General features: G+C 41.8%; 1 protein-coding gene across 2 annotated transcripts; it reads right to left on the bottom strand.

Moving 5' to 3' along the window:
* Nucleotides 1–3,298: 3,298 nt before the first annotated feature.
* Nucleotides 3,299–16,208, bottom strand: HMGN3 (high mobility group nucleosomal binding domain 3). 2 transcript variants are annotated; one of them, XM_066604881.1, is made up of 6 exons: nt 16,043–16,204; nt 9,492–9,542; nt 8,944–8,973; nt 6,291–6,335; nt 4,319–4,432; nt 3,299–3,825 (listed from the first exon to the last, which is right to left on the bottom strand). In XM_066604881.1, exons 1-6 carry the CDS (start codon nt 16,055–16,057, stop codon nt 3,787–3,789), a joined length of 294 nt encoding a protein of 97 aa, XP_066460978.1. In that variant the 5' UTR covers nt 16,058–16,204; the 3' UTR covers nt 3,299–3,786. The 2 variants fall into 2 exon arrangements, with proteins under 2 accessions (XP_066460978.1, XP_066460975.1); XM_066604878.1 differs by lacking the exon at nt 3,299–3,825 and adding an exon at nt 3,847–4,216 and having other exon boundaries at nt 16,043–16,208.
* Between the last annotated feature and the right edge of the window lie 215 nt (nt 16,209–16,423).

A 16,423-nucleotide genomic window follows, 5' to 3' on the forward strand; every position in this document is an offset into this window, starting at 1 on the left:
ACAAGTTATCCCATCAAAACCCCAGATTACTTTTAGAAGAGTCTGTTCCTTGAAAAATACCCTAGCACCCAGTAAGCTAAAGAAAACCAGAAGACATCAAGCACCTGCAAACGTCTTTCCAAATATAGCAGGCTGCTTCAAATGTAACAAGGGAGACTGCAAATGCTGTATGAACATTAAGAATCGGGTAACCGAATTCACCAGTTTTGCCATGAAGAATGGACAGACATTATCACCTACTTGGGCATAGTGGTACAGAAAGCCACTAACTTTTACGCAGACAATCTAGCTCCACTTTTGGAATAGGCAGGAGATATGGCAACGCATTGGGATTCACTCCCATTGACGCTAGTGGGTCGTATAAATTAAAATAAAGCTACTGCCTAAATTCTTGAACATATTGCAGAATACCCCAATCTTGATCCCTAAAAGATTCTTCACAACACTGCGCAAGATACTCCTTCGTATATTGTGGCAAGGCTCCACTCGAAGCATTAAACTGGACTGGCGCGCACGTACGTGTACGTGTGTGTGTGTGGTCATCCACTGACTATAACCCAGTGAGAAGCCTTGAACGCAGAATAGGTCCTGAACAAAGCCTGAGAGGCTTGCTGCTAAGGGGAAAGAGCTCGTGTGTAAGCACTCTACCTACACCTGTCAGTGACTCTCAATGTCTGGAATATCGCTCTCCATCTGATACCCGATGAAGCAGCCAAATGGTCACCCAACACTCCCCTATGGAACAATCCTGATCTTCCAACCTTACAGTGCATACCAGATACCATCTTCTGGAGACATAATACTTCCAACTCCGACACGCACTTAGAGCCCAATTTGGGGGCTTGAACATCCCCTTTGCTTTGAGCAGGCTGTAAGACTTGGCACAGATGGCCAACCTCCTGAAACCTCTAGTTTTTATTAGGCAGCTGACACGTAGCCTTACTCCGCTGAAGGATAAGACTCTTGAAAAATGGGGCTCAGATATACCGGACCTGGACTCAGACGACCAGAGCGACGCAAAAGCACGCATGAAGACTGAACACAACACAATTTGTTTCCTGCATCGTGGTTCAAAGCTAAACATTGCTTATGTTTGACCCCCAAAGGAATGGGGTTCATATTTGTGCGAGGGGGTATGGGTGTGTCTCGCACCTACAAGTCGTGTGTGATTTTCTCGCTCACTTGTAGCCAGTCTTAGAATGAATTCAGAAGTGCCAATTTTTTGGCAGCAAGAAGTTTAAGTCGTGTGTGTAGAAATTGTACTATGCCAAAATTTTAGGCATGTATGTGGGGGAGGGGGAGGAAGCTTCAAAGCAAGAATGCCTTCAAAAATAGAAATGTTAGCATGTTTATTAACAAAAATTAGTCAAGGTAAATAAGAGGAATCCAAAGTCAAATCCATATATTTGGTGTGACCACCTATTACTTCAAAAACTGAGTATACCTGAAGAACTGGTGCCGTTTTTAAAGGAACTTAACAGGGAAGTTGTTTCCAACATATTGGAGAAGCAAAACACAGATCTTCTCTGGATGCAGACTTGCTCAAATCCTGTCTCTTCATGTAATCTCAAAAACAGACTCCATGCTGTGATGAGGGCTCCACGATGGCCATATCACTGCTGAATGTATGTTCTGCAAAATTTGGAGTCGGTTGATATTGCGTATTATGCGTCTGAACTTCTCTGCATTGAGGACACCATCAATCCAGATCAAATCCCCAACTCCATGTGCTGAAATGCAGCCACAAACTTGTAAGGAACAACCAATATTCTACACTGTTGCCTGTAGACACTCATTGTACAGCCCTTCAGCAAACCCAGTTACAACCAAATACCTCATATTTTGACTCAGTCCAGAGCACCTGCCGCCATTTTTCTGCACCTAGTTCCTACGGTTTCATGGATAATTGAGTAGCTTGGCCTTGTTTCTACATCAAAAGGTATGGCTTTTTAGCTACAATTCTTTCATTAACCCCTTAAGGACCAAGCTGTTTGTCCTGTACGACATTCACATTGAGATAAAAACCCACAAACACTTACCCTATAGCTGGGACATCCATAGGAGCCCCAGTTACAGGGAAAAGTGTTACTAACAGGGCTGATCAAGGTCAGCTAGGACCCTGCAGCTCTGCTGTAACATGGAGCACCCGGCGGTCACGGGATCATTAGGGCACAGAGTAGTAATACTTCCACTTTAGTAGATAGTGCTCATTGGAGCGCTATGTAGCTTTGAACTGCAGCAGAAGATATTAAAAACTGCTTCTCCCTTTTCTTCTGGGTCCTCAGCAGTGACCAACAGCTGAGGACCTGACCTGCTCCATTGCAGGAGCAAAGGCTTAAATCCAATGCCAAACATCGGTTATTTATTAAATCCCAGGACCAAGTGCCGTAAGTTACCATTCTTGGTCCTTAAGGGGTTAAAGACCACTTCCAGACAGACTTCTCCAAACAGATGGATGTACCTAGATCCCACTGGTTTGACAGTTCTGAGCTGGTAGGACTGCTGGACATCTAATTTCGAAGGGAAATAAGCATGATGAGTCTTTCATCTGCTGCACTAGGTTTCCTTGGCCGACCACTGCAACTACAGTCCTAAAATATTGCCTATTTGTGCTTCAAAAGAGTTGAACAGCACAGCTAGAAACATCAGTCTGCTTTGATATTTTAACGAGAGACCTTGCTGATGCAGTAGAACCTTTTGTTTTGTTACTTGCCATGGTGTATGTCCTGTGACATGTCAGTCTTCCACCACATTACTGTTGTAGAATTGTGCTGTTCATCCAGTTTTAGGCCTCCTACACAGCAGTTTCTGTTAATGATTCATATGTAGCTTGAAACACGCATTTGAAATAAAAAAAATGTTTCAATTATGCACCGACTAATACTACAAAATGTACTAAGAACTAATGCCTACTTTCTATCAGAATTTATACAATATTGAACAGCAAGGGTTTTGTTTTTTGTTTTTAAATTAAGTGTTAGGACTAATGTCCAGAGGTGGATTTGATTTGCGTCATCCATGGTCGCCAGCAAGCATTTAAAAAGAATTTCTGCACTGGCATGCAGGTCTTCCGCTGCAGAAATCAGTGCATGCCGTGGACATGAGGTCTTAGACAAAACATTGCAAATTGTGAAATAGAAATAAGATTTGTATTGCGCACCCACATTTGCTGAGGCTTTTCATACACAAGTATGAATGAGTCATAACAAGTTTGTGTCCATTAATCTCATTTCAAAAGCTAATATTTTTGTACCAATGTAGAATGGTGCGTTAGTGTGCCAAAATAAGTGCCATAAAATGAAGTTTAAAAAAAGAGATACGTTTTTATTTACCTTAAATGAAAAACAAAATGATAACAGCAGATGGTCACAACAATTTAATCATTTTCAAAACCACAAAACTGTAAGTACAAAAGCACCACTAATTATTGCTATAGAAAAATGCCATGGAAAAAACATCATAAATGCACAGTAAAAAAAACATCACTATATATGCACACTTTAGGTTGTTTTCTTAAAAGCAATAAAAGTAGATATGTAAAACAGCCTCAAACATACCCACTAGCGCTAAAACATTTTTGTTTAGAACTTGCATACAATGAGAAAATCAGAATCAGCAAAAGCATGAATATGTAGAGGAAAATGTTCATGTACATTATATATATGTAAAAGTTAACTACAGTTGTCCTAAAAAAATTAGCATTTACAAAATACTTGAGAAAAATATTGTTTTTCGTAAAGTTCTTCAAGAGGTACGTAAAATCAACGAAAAATTTCCATGACCATTTCATTCGCTCTCGTCACCTGCTGCTTCAGTTTTCTGTGCCTGAGATAAGAAAGAACGAGGAGAACAATTAGAATTTGTGTAGTGTTGATGCAGACCTCAACCCTCATCTACTCAACTAACTACTAGATGGTTTGTCTACAAGTTAAAAAAATAAAAATCACTTCTGTAGACAAATATATTAAAATAGAAAAAAGTTGTGTTTAACTTGCCACGGTTAAGAGTTACAAACCCAAGAAGCCTTACCTGAAAGCTTCCATTACTTTCCACACAGAATAAGCACCACACCACTAGCTTTCTATGCACTGCACACAACATAATGATCTACCGTACCCTTAACCTTCACTGTTTCAATCTGCCCTTTTATTGATAGTGTGCTGGGCATGGCACCTCTGGATGTGGAAACATTAACAGTTGAGCGAGAGATGCGAATCTGTAATAACATTTTGGTCAATAAAAAGAAGCATTATGAGCATGTAATCAATGGCTGTACGATTGTATACAAACACCACCACTGATTCAATCTGAAATGTACCTCATCAACTCTATTTTCACCATTTTCAGATGGAGCAGTACCTTCCTTTCCAGCTTCTTGTTTTTCTTCCTTCTTCCCTTTAGCACCTTTGTTACCCTTTGCCGCCGGCTCCTTCTTTATATAAATGGGAAAAAACAGAAGTCAATGTTGAAACACATCCTACACTGATACAAGGATATTCCAATTTTAGCATATAAAGATATAAATTGAAAGTCATGTCCTTTTATAATATTCTACCTGCATCGATTCCTCGTTTTCAAAATCTCTGGTTGCCGTCAGTCGAGGGGAATTTTCATCATTTACTTTCAGGAAATACAAATCTGCTCTGTTCATGTGTGTTCAAGGCTCGTTACAGCACAGTTAGAGACATGACCCATTGTGATCACATGACCAGGACCGATTTGTGTCCCCTAGAAGCATGACGTTTATCAGCTAGACATAACCATTTAGGTTTCACTACTAAAGCAATGGCACAAGGTTATGCCAGCACCTCATCACTGATCAGAGGCCAACAAGATAAGTGCTTCCCTCCAGTTTCTTGCACAGTCAGTGCCCAGGAGCTGTGGGGGGCTGGTGGGTGAAGGGCCCTACATCACTAGCTTTCATTTTCAGGACTAAGATCCTAGTGATACATCCTCACACAATCTGATGGGAATAACTAATGGAGTGAAATCATTAATGATTTTCAAGTTAAAAGGAGTTTACCAGCATAGTTTTAGCATCTATACGATAGGTGAAATGTTCGATCAGTGAACTCTGCTGAGACCCCCAGCAATCCTGAGAATGAGGTCCCATGGTCTTTCCTCCGCACTACAGGCTTTTTACATCCCTCCCCTTCACAGTAATAAGGATGAATGGAGTAGCAGTTGCACACAAATAGCGGCGCCACGCCATTTATCTTCAGAGGGACTGCTGGAGATGGCCAAGTAGAAGTGCTTGCCATTCCCATCAGGTCTATTAAAGTTAATGAATCAGCACCATGAAAGTGTGACCGCTACTCCCTTTAGTCTCCTGTCCCTGTGAATGGCTGCAGGGAGCCCGAGGGGCTCACAGGATTGGTGAGGGTTTCTGTGGCAAGACCTCCACCGATCAGACTTCTCACCCATCTTATGATGAGATTATAGGGAAGCTGTCCATTAGCAGACTACATTGTTTAAACCCAAAAATGAACAGTATGCACTTTTGAATTGTTGTACAGCCCCTTCTGTTTTAAATGCAATCATCCCAGTGACCAGTTAAGGATGCTGGGGAAAGCTGTAGCCACACATTTCAAAAACATTACACAGCACCCATTAAAACCAATGAATGACATGTAATATATCCAGGGATCAATATACAACTGATACAGGTGGATAACCATTCTACATACAGTTTAACCCCTTCCCAAATAATGTACATATGTCAAGCAGCGGACTTGGTAGCTGTGCCCACTCCTCAGCAAGTGTCAGCTGCAGGTAGCTGCAATTAGAGCTACCCTGTTTCCCTGAAACTAAGACCCACCCTGAAAATAAGCCCTAGCATACTTTTTTCAGGATTTGTGAGGATACAGCATTATTTTTTAGGATTTGAGGATGCCCTACTCCAAATGTTAACCTTAATTACAGTTAATAAAGAGTCATTTAAATAGTGTCCAGGCAGCTATAAAGGTAAAAAAGTCTTTTGGAGCAAAATTTAATACAAGACCTGTATCTTATTTTCAGGGGAACAGGGTAACTCCAATTGAGGCAGCTTAACTCTTTAGATGCCATGAGCAATTTTTCAATACATGAATAAGGTAGCATAAGACAAAAAAAAAAAAAAAACTCTACAGACCCCCATACAGAGGAAAAACTGAAAGGAAGATAACCCACAAAATATAGAAGCTTATGGCACTTAGGTGAAGATGACATTCAGGACCAGAGATTTTTGTAAGAGTTAAAGCATGTACCTGTAGGACAGGCTAGAAAATGGAGAGCCAAATGTAGATGCTTACCTTGGCTGCAGCTTTTTTTGGCTTTGCTTCAGGAGGGGCAGGTTTCTGTAGGTCAGAAAATAGTTTAGATAAAAACGTACATTATCAAATCACCACAGTAAATAACATTAATCCTGTCAGACTCAACTCTATATTTACACACTAAAAGTATCATACTTCTAAATTTCAGACCATTTTCAGATTTTTTTTACCCAAGTATATTTAACTTTTCTGGCTTCTTTGTAGGGGAACAAAAAAAAAATAAAAAAAAAAATATATATATATATATATATATATATATGAACAGTACAACAAGACTGTTTTACAAGCCATCACAAGACTAATGTGCCCCCACTGACGTATTTGCTCACAGTCAGTTTGTGCACAATTTGTTCAGCCATTTGTCCACCAGCTATAATTTAATAGCAGGTCTTTGGCCTAATACATTAAGCTCTTGCACTGAACTGGTGAGCCACGTAGTCCCACACAGCGGCAGACAACCCACGTCCATATTGTTAATTGGCTGCACTATTTTGTGGGTAACCAGCAGTCTGACCCACAAACCAGTGCTATTAACACTGACTGTCTTAATACACACCAATAAATTTTGTATGTGAATGTACCCTAACACAAACAAATCCACATCTTACTTTGCTACAGAATTTCTGTGTGTAAAGGCCCTTTTACATTCACATGTTTGAATGTTAGTCTCAGTATACACTGAGATTGTTCGCTTAAATAGTTTGGTGTAAACGGGCCAGCACTCTTAATAAGGGCAGAATCTGCAGCAAATATGCACCAATATCAAGACTTGTGGATTGTTTTCCAGATTTTTATGCTGCATCTGAGTCAACGAAAAATACATTTAAGCTACAACAGTCTTTTTTTTACCATTAAAGACATGACACTTCTATGTTGACTTCCTATATCTAAATTATGTAAGATAGTTGCAAAAAAAGAGGCTCTTTCAGGGCGCCCATATGCATGGTGGATCATCCGCTGTATCTGCATCATTGCCAGGTGCCAGACAGCACCCCAACTAAAAGTGTCAGGGTGTCACCTGACAATTAGTGGTGATCTGAATACCAAATCCAGTGGATTAGTGAGCACAGACACCCTCAATAGCCTAGGTCTGTTTGGCAATCTATAGTTTAAGACACTTGAGGGTGCTTTCACAGGATGCTACTAAACCACATTTCTTTTGCAACAATTTAGTGGTAAGACTGGCAAAAATGCACAATTTGACTGCAATGAGTGAATGCACTAGAGGAGCCATCAACAATATGCCCTTTGTTTTTTCACAAGTCACTTTTGCTCATTCACACTTCTGGTTTTGGCTTACAAATACTATTGCAAAACACAAAGTATATCCAAGATATGGAAGTAGTACAACTCTTTCCACTAAAGCATGTCTGTATACACCACACAACCTACATTACAGGTATATGTTGGGAGGACTCCATCTACCCACATCTGGTCATTGCAGCCCAGACTCACAGCTGGTTCCCAGTAGCCCAGGGAAGCTGTGGTGTGAGGTTAGTGGCCATATATAGCTTAGGTGGGCTGTGATAAGCAGCTGGAGTACCTCTCTAAATCTCTGGTTGTTTTGAAGTAAGTGAAAGAAGAAGGACCAGCGCCTATGTATAGAGGGTGCAACATTTGCATGACCAGCTGCAGCAGCCACCTTCCTTGCCTACATGTGCCTGTCAAATAGTTATGTACATGAAAGGAATTTTGGGGAGTCAAAGCCAGCAGATCAGCCAAATCCCCTGTACTGCTCTTCTACCCTCACTAAGTGAGATCCCTAGTATGTACAACGTGATAGTCTACTACACCATCCTACACTTATTTGTAGTATATGTAGGCATAAGCCAGCCAAGCAGATATCACCATTATAAATGGGAGACTTTAATCTGTGCCGATAAGTCAAAATGACTGCTCATGAAGTTTATTACAAGCTCCCCACCCTTAAAAATCTCCATGCCAACAGCTGACTAGTCCATCTTGTGCCATCACTGGTTAGTCAAAGCCCATACTCACCAAGACTGCAATGGGCACCCCCTAGACTCAGATGGGAAAACCTTTTCGTATCTTTAACAGCCCAACTAAATGAAAACAGGTTACATGCTGCCAATAAACATCTATGGAGGGGAGCAGAGATGCGGCATACAGAAACACTGCTGCAACTAATTTAGGGTTTCACCATCAACCACTGGATTCCCATCCATGCTGTCAGTAATTCTCTATAATGTCTTCCATGCTGTGGTTTCTCTATGTGAGAAACCGTGGTTGGGGAGCAAGATCTCCATGCACTGCATAGAGGACATAGGTCTTGTATGTCCATTTAGGAGGACAAACATGGGATCTTTTCCCAAATATATATTTTTCTTAAACAAATCAATTAAAGTTTATCCACAGGATAGGTGATCAACTGGGACCAATACCAAGTCACAAAAAGGAGTCCAAGTACTTTGTGTGAATGGAGCTTTGATCACGTATGTGCTCTATGATTCCACTCACTGCTTATGGAACCAACAGTGAAGACTTGATAAATCTTGTCGTTGGGCCAATACCTTTAAAGTAAACGCTTATATGTTTGACGCATCTGCAATAATTTTTGTAAAAGAGCAGCTTTCAGGAGGTATAGATGTAAAATGTATGGACAAATACTTACTGATGACAATCTTGCTGATCTTCTGGTTGGCTAGAAGAAGCAAAACAAATAATGTATTAGCCCTTTCTTGTTAAGCAGATGAGCACATTTATTTAAAGGTTACCAAAAGATAGTAATACAAAAACAACCTAGAAGGGTTATCCAGGGACATGGTATTCTGTAAAACCTTGCTCAACCTGTAGTTGTAGAGTAGAACACATACTCCTCCTTCCCCATTTACCCACCACAGCCATCTCACTGGTCACTGCTGAGCTTTGCTTCCAGATGGGAAGTGATGACAACCCAACATTGGGTGAAAGTGAGCGTTACAGCCATCCACCTTTTAGCAGGGGACGTCGTTGTCAGCTCCCTACAGGGAAGGCCAGAGATCCAGCCATACAGCAGAGGAATGGAGAGTATATGTTCATTACTTTACTACGGCAAGCTCAGGAAGGTTTTGCAGAATACTTTGTCCCCAGATAATCCCTTTAACCATCTGTGGAAAGCGCTAGTATTTGAGCAAACTGAGGTAGAACACATCTACTAGTAAGGTAACCTTACATGCTTACCTCTTGCTTAGTTACTTTGCCAGCATCCTTGGCTTCAGCACCCTCTGGAGACTGAAACAGAAAAACACAAATTTAGTTTCCCATTAGAATTATATTATGAATTTACAGTTTAGTTGGGATTTTTCTTTTTGTTTTAAACTTCAAAAAATTTCATTAAGGGTTTTGATTTTTTTAGGACTGTATGAAATTAGAAGCATAGAAGAAAAAAAAAGGGGTATGTACATTCCCTATGGTAAAGGTAAATTCCATGGTGCAAGCATTGAGTCATGACTGACTTCTAAGGGTGATGGCACATCGTAACAGACTTTTTGCAGGGTGGTTTGCCATTGCCTGCCCCAGTCATCTTTTACCTCCCACCAAGCTGGATACTCATTTTACAGACCTTGGAAGGATGGAAGGCTGAGTCAACCTTGAGCTGGCTATCTGAACCAAGCGGCGATTGAACCTGCAACCTTCAGGTCATGAGAGAGAGCTTAGGACAGCATTTCTGCTGCCCTAAAACTCTGCTCTCTATTTCCTATGAGTGATATTCAAACCATATGCTACAGATATAGCATAATGAAAGGTAGACTGACTATATATTTGGTATCCATATAAGTAGTTGTGAAAACACTGACCAGGCTAACATTTTTATTGCAGGTTGGACAATACGGGGAAGGGGATAGGAGCTTGGGGGTATCTTTTATACAAACTCAGGAGCCTTTGGGGCTGAAAAGATACTGGAATTCTGCTAGTTATAACAGGCAAATGACCCCAACTGTACCTTTAAAAAAAAAATTTTAAATCAGATATTCCAAAGGGAAACCTGCCGTGTAAACATGATTCAAGCTGCAGATTTTAAATCCACAAACATATCAACTTATGTTGCAGATTGCACATGGCGCAGCAGTTCCACAACCTCTGTGCAACAAAACCTGCACCCATTTGGTAGTGTTCAGCGGCTATGGAAAATCTGCAAACACCACAGCTTATGGCCTTACCCTAGTTTGCTGTGAAGACAGCCACAGATGGCATGAGCCATGCTTAACTCTTTGTACCAATTTTTTGAGACAGAGTGTAACTGTACTTTAAGAATCTACAGAATAGGAGATTCTATGCATTTTTGCATCGTTTGTGTAAGCGCATTCTGTCCATTTTTTGCACAAAAGCCTTTTTCAGCTATGTAGCAAGGTGAAGATGGCTGAGAAATGGTCTTCAGCTAGTTGCTGTAACTGCATAACTAAAGGGGGCGCTGCAACTGTGCCTGCACTGTTCTCTATAGCAGTTTGTAACAGTTACAAGCATCCTCCATCCACAGGATAGTGGATAACTTGCCGATCGGGGGTGGTGGCTTGCCTCCTTAAGCCACCGTGTGTGAGACTGGAACATCACAAAGCCATGGTCGACTAAAACTTGCATTCTTGATCATTTATAGCTCCAAGCGGCTCATAACCCGACCACGCAAATCAATTTGTCATTTTTCACAATGTATAACTGACATTCTTGACTCCTCTATTTGTGGACCACGAGTGCAACTTGATAAAGATAAAGGACCTTCTATAAAACCACCACAAAGGGAATAATACAAATCTACAAAAAAACAAAAAAAAAAAACAAAAAACAAAAAAAAACACAAAAAACACACACTTTATTACCCCTAGCCTAAAATGAGCTGAAAGCAAACCAAATCTATAGCTCTTAGGAAACGTACAGATTTCTTGGCTTCTGGCCCTCAAAACATCAATGAAAATGCAGATTCTTATGGTCACGGCTCAGAACTAAGAGGAGCAACTTCTCAGGATAGAAGTTCTGCATCATGATGTTCCATCAACGGCTCCCCATCTGAGACAGCAGAACAAAGCCCTGCTTCCAGACAGGTCACTAAGAGCTATTCCGGATTCCCTGCAAGTTCCCCCCAAACTCTAACGGCCCTTCTAAAAAAGGAACTCATTCTATCACTGTGGATTACCTCAACATGGAGAACCTCTCCTGTAGTTTACAACTGTGTCCAGGTAAGGGAAATTCTCTAACCACCAATACATTGAGGGTGCTGCATTTGTCTTTTCCAAAAGGACACATCGCAAGATATGCAAAAAATTCCAAATCAACTTCAATCCAATATTGAACACCTTCTTGCCACATGTACAGCCCATGTTGAACACAAGATAGGCTAATTCTCCACTGCCCATAAGGAGTTGGTAGATGCTCAAAATGTCTTGGAAGAGATTCTCTTATCAAACCAATGAGAAACTTCTAAATGAAGGAAGGCAATAATGATCCTTACCAGACTCATAATGCCATATTGATGTTCCCTGATGTCTCTCTAGCAACTGCAAAGACAATTGTCATCAATTCCCTCCTTCATGATGCCAACATAAAATATAAATGGGGCTTCCCTATTAAGCTTCTAAACTCAAGAAACAGTGCGTCCTATGTAGCAGCTTCTGTGACCATCTCCCCTGAAGTGGAACATTCCCATTGATCAAGTTGCACCTCCTTAAACAAGTACAGATTCCACTTCTGTATCTAGATTACCTTCCCCTACAGGCCCTCTTTTGCAGAAAGGAAGCATATGACGTTTGGTGCAGTCTTCATGGCTCAGATACAGACTATACCTTTTTATATATTTTTGCCTCATTCTTCCTAGTCAAGAATTGATATTTCTCTTAGATGCCAGAGGATTAAAGGAGGTTATACTGATCAAGATCAGAACCATCACCTGGTCAGATCATGCCGCAGTGGTTATAACTACATGAGAAGTTTCCCTATTCTTCCTTCCCTTGGAGGCTTAATGAACATACTCTTTCCCACCCAGAACAGAAATCCAACTTAAAAAACAAAATTAGAAATGGATTTTTAACCATCAACTCCGCCAGTTTCCGGCATCTTCTCAATGTGGAATGCCCAGAAAAGCCTACGACACCATTCTAGGGCTAAGATAAAGATGAATTAACTTCCCTGACATCTCAAATTAATACCATAGACTAAATAATGCCAATCCCACACCTCAGAGGACAGAAGAGATATTTAGGTTGCAGGCCAAGCGTCAAAGTCTTTTGGCGGTAAAACAGGATATTGTTTTACAAAAAATGAATACGCAGTTTTATGCACATAACCATACTGGGGCACTATTGGCCAGACAACTTGAATCTTGGGAAAGATATCTTAGAATCTGGTAGGCATAAACTTATCATCCCCCAAGAAATTGCCCTTATGGAACCTCTATCTGAACAGATTAGAACCACCAAGATCAAAGGAATTAAATAATCCAAAAAAGTACAGTTACTCGAAGAATTGTGTTCGCTAGAAGAAAGTTACAAGTAAGTGGCAGGGGCGGAGCTTGTTAACCGAAGCTGTGCAATACAGAACCAGCATACCATCGCTCACAGGTAGCCTAATGTTTTAAGAATATTTGTTGGTAGTGGGTCTGGCTCTGGGCCTGGGCTTTTCCAGCTATTCACTTGTGAGCCATGTGGCATTTTAAAGTGTATGCCTTAAATGCTGTTTCTGTAGCTCCCATTCACATCAATGAGAGCTACAGGAACAGCACTACAGTAAGCGCTCGGCACATTCTATAGACTTTGGCCAGGTGGCCAGTAGCCATGGTAACAGTTTCCAATGTCTGCCATTAAAAGCCAAGATGGGAATACCCCTTTAAAATTTTAATCTCCCTAGATTTGTCCCTCAGACAGCTATTTATGCAGAGCATCAGTTGGGCACATTGGTGACAACTCATTGCCAAGAATTTGCAAATGGCACTAAAATTTTACATTGTCATTTGCAACCTGTCCCACTGTAACTAAAGAGATGGCGGTGTGTGTATAGGGAAACTGCTGCCTCCCTTCATGAAACAATCAGAGAGGGGAATGTGGCAACACCCAGTTAAATCTTATTATAGCATTAATTATATGTATTTAAATTTAGCTCTAAGTTTTGCAGTTTAGGAGCTAATGGCTCCAATGTAAAAAAAAAAAATGTTCTTTTTAAATCTGAAGCCCTGTTCTTAAGGAATGTAAGTGGTTCTGGGACTTGTCAGACTGTACACATTATTAAGTCACTGTATGGCTATGCGTGTTCCAACAGCATACAAGAGGAATATATTAACACAAAGCATGTCCGGGGATCCAAAAACTGTTCTCAACTTGTAACAGCCCAGAGCAGATGCTAGAGCTCCACACACTTCAGGACTGTCCCAGCAGCTGTTTGAGCATGTGCTGAAAAGGTTGTATAAAACAATGAAAAGAACATGGTGTACAACTAACAATCACTCGCTCAGCTAGCTGGAAAAGCCCAGAACGGGAGCCATTGTTTAATGGACTAGTTAAAGAGTAAAGAGGAATATACCTGAAAGTGTAACAGTTACTAGTGACAGTCACTGGAACTACTTTGGGATCTGCCAGACTAGAACAAGTCATTCTTTTTGTCTTCTCAAAAGTGGCTAGTAATCATTTTAGAATTACAACCATGATGGGACTATCAAAGGATGAGCAGTTACACAAACATCTAGCCAAAAACACAGAATAGTAATGGCAATTATAAGTAGGATATGCTATGCATTGTCTATAAGGCCGCATGGAGGCTATGCACAGCATAAGGCTCCAGGCATTGTTTATTAGATGCCACATTAAATCAGAGGCATATGGAAGGTAGACCATGTGCTCATAGAAGTCTATGGGTGATGTATTACATCCCTGTACAACACGGGGCTTGTATGCATGTGGTCTAATGCACATCTAGAAAAAAAAAACACAATCAGCTCTCATACCTGTCAGCACAGATTGGGTCATTTAATATAAAACAAAGAATCAACAGATCTATTGATATTCATCATACTGGAAGGTCCCGAGTGGCTTCAAACTGCACATGCTGGTTAACTTACAGAACAAAAGGAACGGCCAGCCACTTGGATTTGGAATGTTCAAGATAGGTTAGGTTGTAAAAATTAAATAATGCAATAGACTGTTGGGTTTCAGGCTCAGTCGGGTGACAGACGTTACTGCCTGGGGTTCAAAGAGGGAGGGCATTTCAGCTCTTCTCCAGAACACATGCCAACTGTGTAGTGCCAAATTGTCAGGTTTTCAATAGACCAGTTATAGGGCCAAAAGTAGATGGCAGATTCCCTTCAAGCTAGGCTTATGGGCTGCAAGTGCTGATTGCAGGGATGCAAAGTGTTATAGTGACCTTCCTCATCGTTCCCCCAATGCGAGTGCTGAAAACCACCGCGATGCTAAGTGGTCCGCCTGTTCTAATTTGGTAGTGGGTGGACTACTTAACAGCGCTGCTCAAGGCACTGCGCAGGCGCTTACAGAAATGCAAGTATAAGACCTACATCCCTGGACTCAGAGGGTCACCTACTCAAGCCCATAAGTTTAGCTCATAGGGCTAAGAATATTTAACAGATTCTCTTTAAATAAGACAATAAAAATGTGATAAGATCGGCTAGCCAGCACAAAGTTGGAAAAGTAGCAATTAGTTAAGAAAAAGAATAAAAAAAACTTATGGTATTTCATACAGGTAGACTAGCTCCACCCATGGGGTGTTTGGCTTTAAAAATAAATTATCTACCATCCATACAATTCAACACATTTAAAACCATATAAAAGCCGTGTTTTTAGACTGTAGGAGCAAATTTTACTTTTTTTTTAAGGCGGACTTTTCATATAACAAGGTAAATTAAACAAATACCTTTTTTCTCTGGTGTGAATGTCTGTGCCAAAAAATATGCCTCATCGGAGCAGCTGCACGACTTTTTAAAAAGTCGCACATTATAAGTCAGGTCTAAACCCCCGCGCCATTTAAGCCCCGCTCACAAATCCAGACTAAGATGTAAGTGGCACGATCTGGCACAGACCAGGCGCACACGCTTCATAAGTCAGGCACATGGTAACTAGATCAGAACAAAAACCAGGCGCTCGAGCTTTGTGCCCTTTGTAACATTGCAGCAAGTTCCAAGTGTCAGATTACCGGCCACAACGAGTTGTGATGGACGGATTGTACGATGTCACACGATCACAGCCCACAACGACCAGGGCGGCATTTATACACATTTCTGGCTTCTGTAGGGTTCCTATATTTTTCGGCTGCCTGCACCACCAGTCGGTTCTCCGGGAGCCGCCGCACATATGGGGCTGATCCGGGCAGACGGAGGAGCACAAGTGCCTTTCCCCCCCCCAGACTTTGACAGTTATAAAGCCACAATGACTTGGCAGCCATGATTGCCGTCATAAACACGTTCAGGTGTCTCACTAGTTCATCCCCCTCCTTGTTTTCCACGGCTGTGCCGGAACGCGGGCGCAGCGAGCCGCTGCAGACTGGCTCGGAGGCCGCGGGCTCCACACTACTGGAGCCCTACAAACATGGACGTCTCACTTCTCCACGAGCCGTCACCATGCACCGCCGGCAATGGAAAATATGGATGAGGAGAGCGGACCCCACCCCTACCACAGAGCCCCACAGGGAGATCCGGGAGGCTGTACAGGACGAAGCGCGGGCAAAACTGAGGGGCACGACGTAACGGCCGACGCCCGCTACGATAAGGCAGAGCCGCGATAGCTAAATAGACGGTAACTCACCTTTCTCTTGGGCATTGTGATCTGTGAGTGACGGCCTTGCCCTGGAGCTAAACGAGGAAACTGATGGCTACGGAGGAAGCGCAGTGACTGGAGCCTAATAACCGCTTTCCGCACAACTACAGTCTCCCCCTCTCCAATCCTGCTTCGTTCTCTACTGCAGCCTTCTCATTGGTGGAATCTAGTTTACAAATTCCATAAGCCACGCCCTCCCGCACAGCAACCCACCTACAGCAAGACCCTACACGGCCGTTACACGCCCAACTACGTCAGGGGTGATTTACTACGGCCCGTCCTCCTGCTGTAGCCACGCCTCCTCCTCTGGAGCGGACCAATAGGGGCTGGAGGGCTCGAGCATCACTACTTTAAACGAGACGGAGGCGT

The sequence above is a fragment of the Eleutherodactylus coqui genome, chromosome 1 (assembly GCF_035609145.1).
Source record: "Eleutherodactylus coqui strain aEleCoq1 chromosome 1, aEleCoq1.hap1, whole genome shotgun sequence".
Taxonomy (NCBI): Eukaryota; Metazoa; Chordata; class Amphibia; order Anura; family Eleutherodactylidae; genus Eleutherodactylus; species Eleutherodactylus coqui.